The sequence below is a fragment of the Saccopteryx bilineata genome, chromosome 3 (genome assembly GCF_036850765.1).
Source record: "Saccopteryx bilineata isolate mSacBil1 chromosome 3, mSacBil1_pri_phased_curated, whole genome shotgun sequence".
In the NCBI taxonomy this organism is placed as follows: Eukaryota; Metazoa; Chordata; class Mammalia; order Chiroptera; family Emballonuridae; genus Saccopteryx; species Saccopteryx bilineata.
In genome coordinates this window covers 90835916-90855976 of record NC_089492.1, presented here as the reverse complement: position 1 = coordinate 90855976, position 20061 = coordinate 90835916, and the positions used below count along the sequence as shown (strand labels likewise).

Genomic DNA, 20061 nt, shown 5'->3' with positions numbered 1-20061 from the left:
TGATGCCTGGCAGACGAGGAAAGATTCAGTGTCTGAACCAAGTCGCCAGAAAAAGAAGAAAATATCAATGCCTCCCCCTCCGTGAGCGGTTCTGTTGGTTTATTTAATGCCTCATGGCGAGAGAATTTTCTTCCCTCCCTATAAAGAGAACCTTCCTAACAAGTGTTGCAACATGGCCTGCTTCCTCACCAAAACGCTGGAGGACTGAGCTGCTGTTTGAGGTCAGTGGGGAGATCCCAATGTAGAGCAGCAAGCCAACCTCAGAACAGCCAAAGTGCCTAGAGGTTGTCACCGTTACTATGGACTGTTTGGAAGCTTGTTTAGACTATTAAAACACTAGTTTCCTACCTTAAAAACACAACTTCCCTCCTTTTTTTCCCAAAATGATAAATAGCGTCCTCTTTCCCAGAGGACGTTAGTAAGGTCTGAAAGAGTCAAGTCCTAGTCCCTTAAGCTTGAAATGGAAGCACTTCATAGCCTTGCCCCATCTACTGTTCCAGACTTGTCATCTGTCATTACCTTTCATTCTCCCTACACTGAAGGGTCTCTACTCCCAATTCCCAGAACCCACATCTGATTCTAATGGGTAAATCCCTCATTCTGCATCAACTTGACCTCCCCTTTCCCGCTACTTCCCATCCACCTTGATTTTGTAACCTCCCAATGTTTCGAGTTGAACTGTCCCCATCTATCTTCAGTCAGGCAAAATGCTCCACTCAGAGCCAACCTGTTTAGCAGCTGGGGGAGGGGGGGGCTAGTGAACTAAAGAGAAGAGTTGTATGTCATCCCTCTTTTTCCCAAGGCATCCCTCCCCAGCTAGAAGTGACAGCCCCTCCTCTGGGCTCCTGCTGAGAGCCTCTGACCTTGCAGTCTGGATATTTACATACACTCCTCATCTCTCCTTCAGAGTATAAGCTCTTAGATGGCAGTGTTAGGATTGGCTTCTCTTGGAAAATCTATGACAGTGTTTTATACACAATCACCTAATATATAGTCACAGGCAGCAACATAAGAGGGCAGGGGGTATTTGGACTCTGAGATAGAAAAATTGACTTAAAGTCACTCTTAAGCCATGAAAGCATTGATACTCACATTTACAAAATATGATACCATCATTTACCTTTTTCAGGAGAAATAAGCATCAAATAAAGTAACATGGAAACACACTTTGTAAATTATCAAATACTTGATACAGGAGTTGGTGGAAAGATTATCAGCTTTTTGTTTGTGCCTCTCCATATTACTTGATTTATTACAAGTGTGTATTACTTATAAAATTAAGAAAAATTAATACAAAATAAAATATGAAGTATAAAAGAATAACAAATTATCAAATACTTTCTATAACTTTTCAACTGGTGCTAATGGAATGTGAGTCCCCTGTGATTCCTCAGAGAAAGCATCATATAAACCAAATGTGTTATTTTAGCAATCACGATTGCTTTTCAATGTCTCTGCAAATAACTTATGCCAAGGGACAGTATTATTATGTTTGAAATACTCTAGTTGTGACAACACAAATTCCTATTATGCTCTTCTTATTAGAGAAACTTATGACTCTATAAACAACTTAAAAATGCCAGAAGGTCATCTTCATTATACTCCTATGGAATGGAAAGAATCCATTAAAGCAACAACAGTGAACCTGCGGGCCCATCCCACTGGGACACATTTCCATTGTTTAAAAAGGCAAAGGCAGGGAGAGCAAGGAGACAAAGCTCAGAAGGCCACAAAAAAAGTTATCATCATTAAAAAGCTGCTTATATTACAGGAAATGTCACTCGGTGTAAATATTCTGTTACATCATACCAATATTGCATTCATACAAATGAATTTATTCTAAAATCTCAGAGTACTTCCCTTGGGTATCTTCATTTGGATTTCACTTTTAAAGTCACATTAAGTGGAAGTTATACTTCAGATTTCTCCAGCTGAATACTCAGAAACAGAGAGTGTGTACTTAATAGTAATTAAAAATATACCTGCCTCTCCCATCTAAACAGCCCAGACTCACCGTCACCAGGGACCAGAGAGACCACAACAGAAAAAGCACAATAGAAGGAAAGGCTCACATCATCCCTGTGCCTGCCACAGAGCCTCCTCTGCATACCTGTCATTTCCTGCCTTGATTAGATGAGTGATCTGGAGCCAAGAAGATAAGACAGCCAGAACGTGTCCCATTATCTATGCTAAAGCCAGGATCTGAACCCAGGGCTGTTGGCTTCTCAGTTGTGTATTTTCTATCAGACCATTGAGCCTTCCCACAAACTCAACCCTCCATGAGGCCCTTCACCTCCATGAGGCCCTCCTGCTACACACATGGTCAGGGAGGTAAGTAAACCGAGGACATAAGAAGATCTAAGACCTAGCCTTTGCTGACATGCTGTATACTAAGGCAAGCTCGCATAAGCCACTGTGCCTGTTTCGTCACTGAAAAAAAGGAGTAATCACATCTGTTACACTTCTTAAAAAAATGAATAAATAAACTGTAAATCATCATGTAAATGTTCAAAGTTATTTCTGTTGTTCTGATTATCAAAATGAATTATTTAATTAAGGTGCCTTGATTATGAAGTCCATGTGGTTTTCTCTGTATTATTTTGACTCCCTGGAGCAGGGGGTAGCAAACTATGGCACTCAAATCAAATTTGGCCAACTGACTGTTTCTGAAACACAGCCACGCCCATTCTCATACATACTGTGTGTGGCTGCTTTCCTGACCAGGGCAGAGTGGAGCAGTTGGGACACAAACTATACGGACAGCACAGTCTAAAACATTTACCATCTAGCTCTCTACAAAAAAATGTTGCCAGACCCCATCTTTAGGAACCAAAGACAGCAGTAGCTAACAAATTTATCAGAGGCTAAGAATAGCTAACAAGTTTCAATAAATTTTGAATTATCCTCACACTGTACTATTTTCCATATACATATCTTATTTGTCAAAAGATTTTAATATACTGCAAATAAATATATGGAAAGAAAAGGAAGAAATTAGAAAACCACTTTTCCCAACTAATCACTAAAGTTCTATTAAACCAGTAAACTCCACGAAGATATCTTGTATGTCTGAAAAATGAATTTCTAAAATTTTCTGTTTTTCTGAAGAATCACAGTCTATAAATTTTACAAAATTACCATTCTTAAAACTTTAAAACTTGTCCCTCAAATTATCCAGCACTTGAATTAAAATGTAAAGAGATGAGAGAAATAGCTCAGGATGTCCATGAAATAGTTCCCATGATTTCAGTGTGAAACTGTTCATTACTATACCCTCTTTCTCTTTCTCCCCCGTTCTCTCTTTTTATTAAACTACACTGCCAATCCTTTTGTAGCCGAGTTGAAATCAGCTTTCAAAATATTTTTGTAAATAATTTTCTGCATTTTCTATTTTCAATAGACTACGTGCATTCTGTTCCTAAACATTTGTTTCAGTGCCAGAGAGGAAAGTGTGTAGCATGTTTTAACAAGCAGACTTCCTCTGTTTCTCAAAGTCTTTAAATATTTGGTTTGAAAATGAATACACTGTAAGCCAAAAAAATTACCACCCATCTGATTACTTTGTCGTTCCTACCGTAAGGATTTATGAAAAATGCAAGGAGGCGGGAGCAGACATTGTCGGTGATGGAGGGAAAGCAAGGGATAGTAAGGCAAACAATCAAGAAAAGTAAAAGTGAAAAAAAAAAGTCATTTAGCCCATAATAACCTGCTCAGAATTGTCTTTTCCCTTACCCTTCTTGTCTATAACCCTCCAAAAAAGCCTGAAGATAATATTACTTACTAGTCTTAAAGAGTCATGAGATTTTAGTGATTATTTCAGAGGTCTCTGAATGTAAGCCGTTTATTTTATGGATGAGAAAAACTGAGGTTCAGAAATATGAGCTGTCATGCTCTGTGAACAGGCGAGTAGTCGGTGGCAGGACAAGGTTCAGAATGTCGCTTCCTGATCACACTTCCCATTAGACTCGGCTCTCTGCCTTGCTGAGCACAATGTGCCATTTGGCACCTAACAGCTACATTCTTTTTAAAATATGCCCAAAGTACCCCTCTCATAGCCAGGAAATTCACAATACCCTTTTAAATAGTATCTATGGGCGCATGTCTTTTTCCAAGAACAGACTCACAATACTAGTTAGACCTCATAAGCACTAGGAGTCACAATAAAACAGGGCATTCAAAGAGCAAATAAGGACCTCAAACTGCCTCCCTGTGTTTCGTCTTGATGGAAATCAGTTTGAAATAGACACCCTCCCTTCTTCTATCCCCCAGACATACACTCCCAAGACTAAACAGCAATATTCCATAAAAAGACCAGATCTAGCCAGTGTTATTATCTGTCTGACATTTGGGTTATTCTTGTGAGTAACTCATAAAGTAACGTGGGTGTCTGTGATTATTTGAGTACACATGGCAAACCATAATTGGTCAAAAAATAATAAAAGACATTTTTCCGTGACAAAAATACTGTATTGAATGGCAACCTGGCAGTGTGACAGCATTCAGTGGACCGCAGTACTTTCTCCACTCACAAAAAAGCAAAAAAGAAACAAAAAAGAAATTATTTTAAGTAAAAAGCCTTTTTTGCAGTAACAACTGTAGTTCATATTTAAATTATTTATGAAATATTAAAAGGTTTTCAGTGCTGACAGTAATCCACTAGCACATATCTTCCCAAATCCGTGCCATATATCAATTTATAATTCAGTGTTTTGATACAGTGCAGAAATACAGCCAAAGATGCAAGCCTGTATCCCTCTCTACAACCAAAATACACGGCTTTGACAATTCAAAAAATTTCTCTCGAATATACTTCTTTGTGAAGTAAAAATTTAAATATAATCACCACACCTTCCAAATTTTACAATATGAGTGAAATCTAACATAAATTCTATGTGTCACCAAGAAAAGAAGGTTTGAAGATGACCAGCGCCAGTTGTGGTTTAGGGTCTTCATCTAAAACTATTCCCTTCCGTCCAACTGATCCCCCCCCATCGCCACATGACTGCGTCAATGATAAGCAGTAAGGGGCAATATCCTAGATGCCATTCTTCTAAGAAACCAATAATCAGGCTAAAAGTTATTCTGAAAGTAATTTAAAAGATCTCATGAGAAAAGCATATTTAGACTAGACAGAAACCTATTTAAGCAGAGAGCAGTGTGCGAACGGCCTGGGGGGGTTGGGGGGTAGGGGTGTCTAAATGCTACAGTCTCATAAAATTATTCGGTAGAGACAGTTAAGGGACCATGGAGGAACTCACCCACTCGGAAGTTCGTGGCCGTCAGGGTGTCGGCAGCGTGACCATTCTCACTAATGAGAGTAGTGGTGTTCCCCTTCTCACAGCTGTTCTGACAGCTGCCCTTGGTGCAGGTCACTTTACAGATGCTCGGAGTAAAGACCACCTTGATGCGGCCAGTGTGGTTACTCACTAGGAGCGGAGGCAGGGAGAAAAAGAACAACAAACACATCAGCTTAGTATCCATGAACTTGCCTTGGAAGGTTTATAAAAAAAAAAAAAAAAAGTGAAAAAAGGAAAGGAAAGGAGTGAGAAGGGAAAAGAGAGAGCCCACAACCCGACAGGTTTGGGGAAAGAGGGAAGCCTCTCGTGCTCGCTGCTCTGTATCCAGTGGTGTCTCTGAAACAGGAGTAGGAAGCTTAGCAAACAGAACTCTGGGATGCGCTCCAAAACCACATTTGAAGTCGAGTCACTGGAGTGGGATTACTAACCACAATGCTGCACTTTATTCACGGGCAGACAAAGAGCAGTACCGAGGGCACGACAGATGAAAGAGCCAACCCTGACAGGCAGATGTAATGCAAAGAGGTTGGCCATGCACCTAGCGGTGAATAAACTCTTGTGTCCTCGCCTTGCATACTTTCCCTGTTTCTCCACTTATGAAGTCACTATTGCAGCCCGACCCCTGGAAATGTTTCAGGCATGCGGCATGTCTGAAAACATCTGTCTCAAATCTCCTGGCACTCTACGCCGAAGTGATCGAATCCTGTGACGCAGCTGCGGGAGCCCACTGCTTTCTTCACAGCTCTGGGGCATTATTTCTCCATATAAATGTATTGCGGCGTATATTTTGTTTTACTGTGAACAGGGTCCGTCTAAGGAGAAGCGAGGCCGGGTCACAGGGCTAAACGGTTGTCTCTATTTGAATACCACCCTGCAGCTCTCACGGCTGCTCGCCGGGGACCGCGCAGGGCAGTTATTTCTTTCACTCACATTGGTCCTCTCTTAACCAAATGCTAGACCTTGACTGCATGGCGGGGCGGCAGCACAAAACCACAAAATGGGCATGAATCTAAACGTCGGAGTCTGGGTTGTAAGCCTGGCTCAACCATGGTGTGACTTTGGACATATCATCTCACCTTTTCTCTAACCCATGAGCGAAGTGGAAACCGGTGTTTCCAGCCAATTCTAATTCTTGATGTCTGTGTCAGGGGTCAGTGAATTATGACCCCTGCCTGCTTCTGTAAATCAAGTTTCGCTGGACATACTCACACTCATTCATTTACGCATCATCTGCGGATGGTTTTGTGCTATAACAGCAAAGCTGTACAGAGAACGTATGGCCTCACCCAGAACTGCTGTTCACAGCCAAGTCCCAATATAGACTCTCTGGCAAAGTGTAATACCGAAACCCTCCTTTGATTTCCACGTCTGTGGCAGCCAGTCTTTCCTCTTCCCTGGAGCCTGGGCAGAAAGCAAAGATGGTAGCAGCAGCTGAAGACTGACGGTTCATCTCTGAGTGGGAACAGCGCCCTTCCTGTTGCTATGTGTTGGCGATCGTTCTGGGTCACCCTTTCCTATGCCATCTACCCCCCGCCAGAAGCAATTTTTCCTCCTTATACTGCTTTGTTTGATTTGACCAAGATTATATTTTCAGAAAATTACCCAGAAAGCCTGAATAGGCCCTCAACAAAATAAACCATGGTAAAAGTCATAGCTCAGAAACAAAGACCCTTAACCAAATAAGCCTTTGGAATTTCAAGGCCAGAATGGGGCCTCCCAAGGCTGCTGACACCACCTTTATTCAAACATGTTTAGTGACAGGGAGCTCATTACCCACTAAGGTGGCACATTTAGTCACAGGCAGTTTCTAATACGTGCTCTTCCTTCTCAAGTGGTATGTGCTCCCAGCCACGGCACCCACTAGTCCTGATACAGCTCCCCACAAGCTCACAGTCTAATGCCTCTTCCAATGACAGCCCTTTAAGGACTCAAAGAAAATTGCGGCCCTGGCCGGTTGGCTCAGCGGTAGAGTGTCGGCCTGGCATGTGGGGGACCCGGGTTCGATTCCCGGCCAGGGCACATAGGAGAAGCGCCCATTTGCTTCTCCACCCCCCCTTCTTCCTCTCTGTCTCTCTCTTCCCCTCCCGCAGCCGAGGCTCCATTGGAGCAAAGATGGCCCGGGCGCTGGGGATGGCTCCTTGGCCTCTGCTCCAGGCTCTAGAGTGGCTCTGGTTGCAACAGAGCGATGCCCTGGAGGGGCAGAGCATCGCCCCCTGGTGGGCAGAGCGTGGCCCCTGGTGGGCGTGCTGGGTGGATCCCAGTCGGGTGCATGCGGGAGTCTGTCTGACTGTCTCTCCCCGTTTCCAGCTTCAGAAAAATACAAAAAAAAAAAAAAAGAAAGAAAAAGAAAATTGCGACATAAACAAGTCACTGAAGTTAGAAGGGACGTGACGACATCAGCTTGGGTTGTCCCTCTCACTTTACAGAAGGAAATGACTCTTCTGGAGGATAAATACCCTTACAGTTCTTTTCAAATGTTTTTCAAAGACTGTTTTTCATTCATTCGCCTGTGGTTCTAACAGAGGCGATCAGGACATACAATTCGAGGTGGAGAGAGGCCCTAGTGGCACACCAGGTCTTCGTACACCATACAAAATGAAGTCCAGAAACCTCTTCTATCAAGGGCCAAAGAGCAAATATTCCAGGGTTCTAGGCCTAAAGGACTCTCTGTTACAACTCTTCAACTCTGCTCTGTTAATAGGAAAACAGCCTGTCAAAAAAAAAAGTAAATGAATTGGAGTAGCTGTGTTTCAATAAAACTTTATTCAAAGAGACAGTTTGCCGACTGCTGATATAAATGCTTATATGATGTTCAAAACTTTTCTAAGACTGTATCTTAGAAATTTTAAGAACTACAACAGAATTCTAGAAGGTAAATTGACTTCGGGGAGGTAAATACAGTATAATATATAGTGATATTATTATAGAATGGTATACCTAAAACCTATATAATTTTACTAACCAATGTCATCCAAAAAATTACAATAAAATTAAATAAATAACAACAGAATTTTGATTTCATGATCAGACAAAATTCACCTAGTTTTATTTCTTACAGTAGAACAACAACAACAAAAAACAATCAATCTACATTCTAGGTCCATGATGGCGAACCTATGATACACATAGCCATTTTCAAAGACACGCAGCCGCATGCGGCTGTGTACCAGAGAAGTATGGGGCCGCATGCTGAGAAGGATGTTTCATCCTCTGCTCCTGCATGGCCAGGTGCAGGAGCCAAGGATAAAACATTTGCTGTAGTGTAGACACTCTGTGCCGGAGGTCTGTAGGCCAAAACAACAGAACTCCGGCACAGAGTTCTGGGACTTCCGGTTAGGCCGTTAGGGGATCTTTGACCTCACTTCCGGCCAGCGGAGCAGGGAACAGCGGAATGCCGCAGGGGACGCATCTCTGGGGGCCCTGTGATCGCCATTACCAGCAACCACATAACCACAGCAACCATCATCCAATTTATTGTTCTGGGGTGTCATGGATTTCTAATTGACCATCATTACTGAGATAAGTGAGGAGGAGGCTGGGAGAGGCGAGGGCCTGTGCTATGGGTGCCGTTTCCCGCCATTAGAAATAGTGGCAGCCATCTTAATTTACATAAGATGCAACTTGCAGAATTTCAAGACAGCATCTGGGCTCAGGTGTTTGTCAACTTGAGGTCAAAGCTTGAGAATCTGGAAAGGTGCCACTTGGAGAAGCAAGAGGAGAACCACTATGAACAAGAAATTTGGAGTGCCTGGAACCAACTACCAGACACTTTTAGCACCCTGAAAAATACAGCAATGGCTTTACAATTTTTCCCTCTACATACTTTTGTGAGACCTTATTCTCAGTGTTAAATAATATCAAAACCAACAAAAGAAACAGATTGACAAATGAAGTTAGTAGCAGCGCTTGCTTGGGCTTGAAGTGTACAAAATACCAACCTTCAATTAAAGATTTAGCCAATGAAATTCAGCAACAAAAAAGTCACTTGCCCTGGCCGGTTGGTTCAGCTGTAGAGCGTCGGCCTGGCGTGCGGGGGACCTTGGTTCGATTCCCGGCCAGGGCACATAGGAGAAGCGCCTATTTGCTTCTCCACCCCCCCCTTCCTCTCTGTCTCTCTCTTCCCCTCCCGCAGCCAAGGCTCCATTGGAGCAAAGATGGCCCGGGCGCTGGGGATGTCCCAGGCACTACAGTGATTCTGGTAGCGGCAGAGTGACGCCCCGCCCCGGAGGGGCAGAGCATCGCCCCCTGGTGGGCAGAGCTTCGCCCCTGGTGGGCGTGCCGGGTGGATCCCAGTCGGGTGCATGCAGGAGTCTGACTGTCTCTCCCAGTTTCCAGCTTCAGAAAAATACAAAAAAAAAAAAAGTCACTAATAGGCAGGTTAAATAATTCTCCCTCCCCTTCACTTTATTAGTTCACGGCACCCCATACAAGTTAAATAATATCAAGACCAACAAAAGAAACCGACTGACAGATGAACAAAGAAGTCACTAAGCACCTAAGTTAAATAGTTTTTGGTTTATTAAATACAGTTATATATTACAATTATACATTTTTGTTATTTAAACTATAAATATCGTGAAATTATGGGTTTTTTTCTCGAAGTGACACACCATTCGAGTTATGCTCGGTTTTTTGGCGAATTTTGACACACCAAGCTCAAAAGATTGCCCATCACTGGTCTAGGTTGTCAAACCACGCTTACAAATATCTTGAGAATACTTTGTGTAAGTGTGTGAAGCCTGAGAAAAATAAGAGACAACATTGTCCCACCTCGAATGAATATAAACATATTTTTTTCTGGCTCTTGGTACAATTATGAAACTAGAATGGTGTGCCAACTATTCTGTCTCCTCTGGCATAACTCGTAGCACCTGCCCTGCAAATGCTCATACTGTCACCTAAATTATGCTCACCTAAGCAAACGGAGACATCCAAAAAAAGCAAGCACTTAATCATTATTCCCATTCTACCTCCCAGCTACAGTAGCCACTTCATAGGCACTTGAGAATCTCCAAGACTATTGTTTTTAAAAACTGATTATATTTCTTTGCCAAAAACAACACACACAAAAAATTGGCTTTGAATGAATCATCTGGATTTTCAAAAAGGCAGAGACAACTCCATGTGACTTAATTCTGATTTTTACAATGTTCAGATCTTCTTGGAAGCAAAAGACACATTTTATGTTGTATTTCCCCTTGTGTTTTATGAGAATTCTAGTATAAAATAGTCTTAATTCTAAAACAGACACTTGTATCCTCAGCGAGTCTTGCTGTGTCTTCACTGAGTATTTCTTTATCAAAAATAATAACTCTAGTCAAAATCAGTACTGAAAAACTCACAACTATTTGACACTAGATTGTCATTCATAGCTTTAAGAGGATCTCCATGAACATTAAATGGATTAGAAAATATATACTCTCCTATCCCTCCTCCATTAAAATAATTTCCACATACCTAGGGTTATCATGCAAAGAGTTTAAGTTTTTTAAAGTTCTCAAAACTAAATTAATAATATTCCAAGTTTCAAAGTCCCCACATGTGACAAACTGAAGACAATACCACTCATCTTTCAAGAGTTCAGTGACAACTGAGTAGCAGAGGCCTTTCCTATGGAGGCCATTTGGTCTTGAAGACACATCTTTCTCAAATGCCTTGAATAAATTAATCCTCGCGGACCCCTGGTGCCTTGCATATAGTAGGTACCAAATAAATATGGAATAAATGAAATACCCCAAGAATGACCTTACAACCCCACAGAGACTGGGGACTCACTGGATGCTGAAGTCATTCTGGTTGAAAGCCTTGCTTCACCAGTAAGGAAACTGAAGCCCATGGTCAAATCAGTGGTAGAAGACCATCCCTAGCGGCACCGAGGAGCTGATTAAAAACTACAAATTTGAGAAGCAAAAGTCAGGCCAATCAGGAGTTAACTAGGAAAGTGTTGGCACAGCATTCACATGCTTGGTCCCTCTGACGAAAAAAACTGTAATTTTTAGATCCTGGTAGGTAAATCAGACCCAGAAATCTTAAGCAAGCACTTTCAGACCTTGGGTTTTAGAGGCTTGGCTAGAAACATACACTGCCTGGAGCCATGAGCACCTCCACCGGGCCTCCTAGTCAGTCAGTCAAGACACTCAAGAGTCAACATCCTGTCTGCAGCTTCTGCCAGACCCTGTGTGAATTTATACCTCCAAGAAGAGGCGCTGGCACATGCTTTAAAACAAACCACAGATATTCCCAGTGAATGGCGGCGGGGATGGAAGCGAAGCCGATACCCTTTCCATATAAAAAGCTTTCATTTCTGCTTGCCAATCATTAATGACAGAGAAGAATTCAAATATGTGAAAATTGTTCCTGACAAATGGACTTCAGTCTCAAAAAAAGCACAGATGCCCTCTTTCAGTCATTAGACTAGGATGTGACCAAAAGCCAAGGCAGCCAAAGAAATAAATAGAACGAGTTCAGGACTCACGGCAGATGTCATGAACAAATACCGTCTGCCCAGCACAAATCCAGAATGCTGCGACAGCCCCTCCAACCCAAACAGCAGGGACCCGTGGGCTCAGGCAAGCCCCTCTGAGAGGGAAGGAGAAGCAACCTCGCTGTGGTTAAAAGCCTTTGCCCTGTCCATTAACTGGGGCCAGTTTAAGGAAACCTTGGAGCCGACACAGCACACAGGTCACGTGTGACAGAAACTGAGCTAATAGTTCATTCTTCCACTTGCAGTTCTTCGCTTGCCCGAAGGCCAAGAATTCTTTGAAGGACAAATCATAAAAGTATTAAATAATGCTTAGCATAACAGGACTTGATTGTTCAGTTCTCCAGGCTTGCGTAACTCCTCCTGGACTATTAAAATAATGCCCACAGAATACTCTGTGTTCCTCAAGAAAGGTGCTATGTAAGGAGAAGTCAGTATCAAATCCGTTACTTCATCAGATCGCTGCAGCCCTGGAAATGCCTCCCGGAGGGAACGCAAAGGAGATTTCCCGTTCTGATGTGGGCACCTCTTCACACAAGAATCTAGGGTGACATTCCAACACCAGCTATTAAGCTTTTCCAGATAGAAGTAACTAAACAAAGAGGCACAGAGATAAACAGTTGCTACAAGGGTGCTAGAAATGAAAATATCTGAGCTTCCTCCTCCCCTCAATTCTCCCTTAATACTCACTGAAGGAAACTATGTTAGCTATTCATCTCTCACTTACACATACGTATATGGTTTCTTTCCATTTTTATACATATAAGGAGACAGACCTATAGAGGCGAAGAAAGAGGGTATGTTAAATCATTCAGTACAAGAATCGACTTTTGGATATTATTCTGAGTTTCTGAAAGAACTGCTTACCGCTCATCAAAAAGCTGGTATCAAATGTATATCATGTTTGAAAATGTAAATACAGCCCCAAAAATGTTCATTTGGGCAGAAATGCAGACAGTACCTAGTGAGGGACAGTCAAGTACGACCTTGCTTATTGTTTCACTGAGAAAGTAAAGACCATAAAGACCCAGGTCTACTTTGTGAGCACTGAACTCCAAAACCCACTACTGGATATGTAGCTGTGCCGCCTTCCTCCCGATGAAGAATGTGGTCCTAGCAAAGGCCAACCCCTCCACCCATCCATGGACCCCCTTCCTCTCTTGCCTACCCAAAGACTTTCTTCCCCATTCATCCTGTGAGTGCACAAACATGTTGTAATGAACGATTTCCCATTTTCCAAGAAAACCCCACCTCTCAGTGTCCCCATTCCACTTTACTGCAGATAATGTTCTATACCCGTTTCCCCTTACAGCAAAGCTCCTCAGAAGAGCTGCTCTACTGGCCTTCTCGATGATGTCGATTCCGCTCATAGAGCAATCGAGCTGCCCTACGTGTGCCACTCACGACAGAAGCCCTTTTTCTACTGGCCTTCTCTACTATCTCCCCTCCCATTCTCTTTTGAACCTGTTCCCTGTTAACACTTCACTAAAACCACCCATTTGAAGGTCACCAGCGGCCTCCATATTGCCTAACCCAATGGCGAATTCCCTGACCCTTTCTTACTCAGACTTTCAGCTGTTCAGATGGTAGAACACTGCTTCACAAAATATACTTTCTTTACATGGCTTCTAGGTTATTCTACTCTCTCCTCCCTCAATGGCCACTACTCTTCATGATACTATCCAGGGAGGTCCCCAGAGCTCAGTCTTTATAGACTTTCCTTTCCTTTACTAATGCTTTAGATGATGTCATCCTGTACTAGCTCATGGACTTTTAAGTACCACTTACAGACTTCTGCACAGAAAGTGTTTAAGTCTAGCCTGGACCACTTCTCCCCTTCTCCCTTGTGTACGCATATGTGTATGTGGGTACTGAAGGGGTGTGTGTGTGTGTGTGTGTGTGTGTGTGTGTGTCCTAGAACGCAACTATCCAACTGCTTATAGAACTTTGCTAGGTAGATGTTTAATGTGTGTCATGGACATCTCAAACAAAGTATGTTCAAAATTAAGCTTTGATTCCTCCCCGCAGCCAAATCCAAACCTGTTCTTTTGCAAGTTTTCTCCCATCTCAGAAAATAGTAAGTCTATCTTGACCTTTTGTCAACTGAGACTCAACAGCACAGAAAATCCTATTAGCTCTATTTCCAAAAGCTGACAATTTCTCAGCACCTCCAGGATAACACTCTTCTAGTGCAACCCACCATCATCTTTTTTTTTTAATATTAATATTTTTTTATTAAATTTAATGCAGTGACATTGATAAATCAGGGTACATATGTTGAGAGAAAATATCTCTAGATTATTTTGACATTTGATTGTGCTGTATACCCCTCCCGCAAAGTTAAATTGTCTTCTGTCACCTTCTATCTGGTTTTCTTTGTGCCCCTCCCCTCCCCACCATCATCTTTTGTCTGGATTATTTCGACAGTCTTCTAGCTGGACTGCCTGCTTCCACCTTTGCCGTCCTACAGTTTATTCTCCAACCAGCACTCAGAGCATCCTTTTCAAATGTATGTTGGGAAGATCATGGCACTTGTCCCTTCAGTAGCTTCCAATCTCAATCAGAATACAATGACATATGAGGTCCTCTGCAACTGTGACCTCCCCGACCTTATCTTCTACATTTCTCCTCAACCCTCTAACTCTGTCTTCCTTGCTATTCCTCAGATACTGGGCACACCCGTCTGAGGCATTTGCACTTGTTTTTCCCTCTGCCTAGTATACACTTCCCTAGGTACACACAGCCTCCTCCCTCACCTCCTTTAGACTTCTCCAGAATGTACATTATCCAGAGGCCTTTCCTGACTACCTGACATAAAGCCACAACACCCTCACACATTACCTACCCCATACCTTGCTTTACATTTCTTATTTATTATAAAAATACTTTATATATTTAGTGTTTGATTATTGTCATCAGAACACAAATTCCATGAGTGTCTGGTCACTGCTTTGTACCCAACATGTGTCTCGTAGTAAGTGATCATGAAATAACAGGCCTGACCAGTGGTGGCACAGTGGATAAAGCATCGATCTAGAACACTGAGTTCGCCGATTTGAAACCCTGGGCTTGCCGGGTCAAGGCACATATGGGAGTTGCTGCTTACTGCTCTTTCCCCCCCCTTCTTTCTCATTCTCTAGCTCGCTTTCTCTCCCTCCCTTCTAAAAAAAAAAGAATAAAAATAAAATATTAAAAAAAATTAATGAATAAACAAACTTCACTGACAGGAAGCTAAACAAATAATATTTACCTATAGCAGGGATCGGGAACCTATGGCTTGTGAGCCAGATGTGGTTCTTTTGATGGCTGCATCTGGCTCAAAGACAAATCTTTAATAAAAATAATAATAACGTTAAAAATATAAAACATTCTCATGTATTACAATCCATTCATTTCCTACCGCTCATGTTCATGGTTGTGGGTGGCTAGAGCCAATCACAGCTGTCCTCCGGGACAACACCAAATTTTTATTGGATAATGCATAATGTACATGGGTCGTCTGAGGTCAGGAAGTAAACTTCCCTCCTTTTAATCAAGTAGTCAGCTAGCTAATTGCAGAAACCCTTTTGACGAAGAAGATGGCTAAAAGAAAAAAAGATGAGTATCATACTTTTTAGCAGGAATGGACAGAGGAATTCGCCTTTGTGGAGAGAGCAGGTTCTGCAGTGTGTCTAATATGCAATGATAAAATTGCATCAATGAAACAGTCAAATATAAAGCGGCACTTCAACAACACCATACTACATTTGCATTAAAATATCCAGCGGGGGACAGCAGGAAGAAAGCATGTCAAAAGCTACTGTGCAGAGTGCAAGCTAGTCAGCAGCAGCTTCGTGTTTGGACCCAACAAGGTGACTGGAATTCGGCTAGCTTTGCTGGTGCTTTAGAAATTGTGAGAAACGGAAAGCCATTCACAGATGGGGAGTATGCCAAAACATTCATGCTTGATGTGGCCTATGAACTTTTTGACGACTTTTTGGATAAAGGTAAGATAATCAAACGAATAAAAGACATGCCTCTGTCAGCAAGAACTGTTCACGATCGTACCATCATGATGGCAAATCAAATTGAGGCAACACAAGTGAAGGACATAAATGTAGCACCATTCTTTTCTCTCGCTTTGGATGAGTCAAGAGACGTAAGCCATTTATCCCAGTTCAGCGTGATTGCAACGTATGCTGTCCTTGACACACTATGTGAGGAAAGTCTTACTGTTTTGCCTATGAAAGAGACAACAAGAGGGGAGGATTTATTCGAGTCTTTCACTGAGTTCGCTAAAGAAAAAAATCTACCAATGGATAAACTTATTTCGGTGTGTACTGATGGTGCTCCATGCATGGTGGGAAAAACAGAGGATTTGTAGCACTTCTTCGTGAACATGAAAAGAGACCCATCCTAAGTTTTCACTGCATCCTACATCAGGAGGCGCTTTGTGCTCAGATGTGTGGCGAGCAGCTTGGTAAGGTGATATTGCTGGTTATTCGGGTGGTTAACTTTATTGTTGCCCGAGCTTTAAATGATCGCCAGTTTAAAACACTACTGGATGAAGTTGGGAATAATTATCCTGGTCTGCTTCTGCACAGCAATGTGCATTGGTTGTCAAGAGGGAAGGTGCTCAGCCATTTCACGGCTTGTCTGAGCGAAATCCAAACTTTTCTTGAAATAAAAAGGTTTGAGCATCCTGAGTTAGCTAACACTGAGTGGCTCCTGAAGTTCTACTATCTCGTGGACATGACTGAACATCTGAACCAGCTCAATGTGAAAATGCAAGGCATTGGAAATACAGTCTTATCCCTTCAACAAGCAGTGTTTGCATTTGAAAACAAGCTGGAACTCTTCATCGCGGATATTGAAACAGGTCGTTTACTACACTTTGAAAAACTGGGAGAGTTTAAAGATGCATGCACAGCAAGTGACCCTGTTCAACATCTTTATCTCCAGCAGCTAGAAGGCTTCACATCTAATCTCCTGCAGTCATTCAAAGTGCGCTTTGAAAAATTTTGTGAGCACACTCATCTTTTTTAAGTTCATCACCCATCCACACGGGTGTGCAGTGGACAGCGCCGACCTGAGTTACATCCCCGGTGTCTCCATCATATTTTGAGCTACAAGCTGCTGACCTGAAGGCCTCAGACATGTGGGTAAATAAGTTCAAGTCACTGAATGAAGATTTGGAAAGACTTGCACGACAGCAAGCAGAGTTGGCGAGCAAACACAAGTGGGGAAAAAAGAAAAAACTTCAAACCGCGGACCAGCTGATTGTCAAAACTTGGAATGCACTTCCCGTCACATACCACATACTGCAGTGTGTGAGTATTGCTGTACTGACAATGTTTGGCTCTCCATATGCATGTGAGCAGTCTTTCTCACATCCAAAGAATGTTAAGACCAACCTACGATCGCGTTTAATGGATAGAAGTCTCAAAGCCTGCATGAAGCTTAACCTCACCACGTATCAACCAGACTACAAAGCCATCAGCAAAACCATGCAGCACCAGGAGTCACATTAATGGTAAGTATTATACTTTATTCATCATTGGTTAGCAACAGCATAACAACGTTATTCAAAATAATTCAGAGACTTATTGTACTTTAAAAGTGTTGGTCTTGCCCTGGCCGGTTGGCTCAGCGGTAGAGCGTCGGCCTAGCGTGTGGAGGACCCGGGTTTGATTCCTGGCCAGGGCACACAGGAGAAGCGCCCATTTGCTTCTCCACCCCTCCGCCGCGCTTTCCTCTCTGTCTCTCTCGTCCCCTCCCGCAGCCAAGGCTCCATTGGAGCAAAGATGGCCCGGGCGCTGGGGATGGCTCTGTGGCCTCTGCCCCAGGCGCTAGAGTGGCTCTGGTCGCAACATGGCGACGCCCAGGATGGGCAGAGCATCGCCCCCTGGTGGGCAGAGCGTCGCCCCTGGTGGGCGTGCCGGGTGGATCCCGGTCGGGCGCATGCGGGAGTCTGTCTGGCTGTCTCTCCCTGTTTCCAGCTTCAGAAAAATGGAAAAAAATAAAAAAAATAAAAAAAAGTGTTGGTCTTACATAAAATGCACACATTTACTTGTATTTAGTGTTAAACATATTGTATGCCTCTCACGGAATTACATTTTAAAATATGTGGTGTACATGGCTCTCTCAGCCGAAAAGGTTCCCGACCCCTGACCTATAGTGTACGTGTTTGTAGTGTTTTTTAAAAAAAGAAACTTAAGCCTCAAAATATACTTGTATGTTCTATTTGTCAGAGAAAAATGGTTCAGCCATAAAAATTTCAGGTCAAGAGAAAGGACAGTTGTTAGTTAGGATATCTTGCAATTGTTACAAAACACATTTTTCCCAAAATCATTAAAACATTACCGCAACAGCCAATGATATAAAAAAGTAAAAATGTTCAATTAAACACGTCAATGAGAGAATAACTGAGAACAAACAACAAGAAACCAAAAATTCCTCAAACCATCATTCAATAGCAAAATAGACAACTGTTTGCTCCCAAAATTTCACAACATATTATGCAAAACAAATCAAACTGACAAATGATGGAAACTTGCTCTAATTTGTATAAAATTTATGATGTGTAAGGAGTTGAGTTTGTAATAAACATATCTGTGATTTACTAAGTAGCCACTCCCTTGGTTAGGCGAAGAGCAACAAGGAAATTAAAAACACTACTACTCAGACTCTGTGATCTGATGTGAACTGTCACCAGGCCATAAAAACCAGCAAGGAAGAGATATACATGTTGGTTCCCAGCTGGGGGAGACTGGCTGAAAGACTCAGCAGAAATCAAGCAATCAAGATAGTAGATTTCATCCCGAATTCCCACTTACTTCAGGAGTTAGGTCTAATTTCCTGTTTCACTCAGTTAATTTTTGTTTTGCCCTAACTTGAGATTTAAGAACGAAGATTTTCACCTAGAATCACATTCTCTCGCCTCTGGTTTTGCCTTGCATCCAGGCACCAATGCCCCCAGCAGGACTTTAAGAAACACATCTTGAGACCTTAAGACTATGAGATTTTATCTTTCTTTTTCCCCCTCTTTAAATATCAATCATCATAAGTTCTCTTCTCTAATAATATTTTTAAAAGGTCCTATTTTTATCCCTGGAACAAAATCAAATATGTTTGAAGGTAAAATATATTTTACAGTCAAAAAGACTAATTTTTACCCAAGAAGTAGTTTACTTAACCAGCAGAATGTGACCCAGTGTTGGGAAAAGAAAATACAGTTGCTAATAAAAGTGGAGAACTAGAAAAACAAACCAATGGCTTTCTGGCATTTTCATTTTCTGACCTAAACATCCTAGATCTGGAGAGGCTTCAATTGTCTAAGCCTACTTCAGTTTGTGGGTGATGAACGCCCAGGAGGTTGAGGACTGGCTCTGGACTATCCAAGGAAAGAGGTGACAGCTTGTCAAAGGCACCACAACCAGATGCAGCAATGGGGAGAGTCCTGATGACCTGCAACTGTATCAGGTTGTCCCTCAGTATTATCTTCAACACAGCATTAAAACCTCACCTATCTGGAACACATCTGGAACTCTCTTCTCTGCTCCTACTGCTGAATACCAAGCAAAACTATTGTGGCCATCCCATCCAGAATGGGCCACGGTGTTTGAAATGATGTGATATAAAGAGTTGAAAAAAACACATCCCCGAGATGACAGGAGTTAAAGCAGTTCATAACTTAAAAAGAAGCAAAGAAGAAAACCAGGGAGGGAGAGGGAGCTCCCTGCACCTGTTTTCTCAGTCTGAGCTGACGATGCAATCTTCCCCCTGGCTCTAGAATGTTGACATCGTGGGAGCCATACTTGGCGAGTATTAAATGAGTTTGCAGAGGAATTTTTTTTTAACTCTCAACATTCAAGATGTTACTCTTTGTCAGAGTGTCTCTCAAGCAAGAAATCATTTAAAAGGTTTTTTTTTTTCATGTGAAAATCTCTACCTCCCTTGAGAACCTATGCCAGGTCCTCAGCAACACAGCTTTTGATGCAACACCATGGCCATGGGGGAGAGGCTTAAGCAGGACCAGCAAGAGGAGGATGTCACTAGTATCCCAGAGTGAACAGAACAAGTTACAGAGAGCAGAAAACACATACCTGTCTCCCATCTCTAATACTCATTCAATCTGGCTAGTTTGCATAGGCTCCTTAAGAAAAAGTGGGTTAGATGTGCTTCACACGGCTCAAATTTTCTGTCCCTTAATTTGGGAACTGAATTAGGATTTATTTATCCCCACATTTGTTGTTTTCGCAAAGAGAAGTAAATGGAGGCATTTGTTACTGGCCTATCACTCAC

At 42.4% G+C, this 20061-nt stretch overlaps 1 protein-coding gene across 12 annotated transcripts in view; it reads right to left on the bottom strand.

Annotated features, from left to right (window-relative positions):
* Positions 1 to 20061, bottom strand: part of LTBP1 (latent transforming growth factor beta binding protein 1) — a 432506-nt gene that overhangs the window by 230447 nt on the left and 181998 nt on the right. For 6 of the 12 annotated variants that reach the window (XM_066266877.1, XM_066266876.1, XM_066266878.1 and 3 more), the window contains exon 1: positions 5259 to 5611. The exons of 1 other annotated variant lie outside the window; for it this stretch is intronic. In XM_066266877.1, the coding sequence (XP_066122974.1) occupies positions 5259 to 5481 (223 nt within the window). In that variant the 5' untranslated portion in view covers positions 5482 to 5611. Of the gene's footprint in view, positions 1 to 5258; positions 5612 to 20061 lie in introns of those variants that run through there. 5 more of the 12 variants (XM_066266871.1, XM_066266870.1, XM_066266869.1 and 2 more) reach the window with 1 other exon arrangement.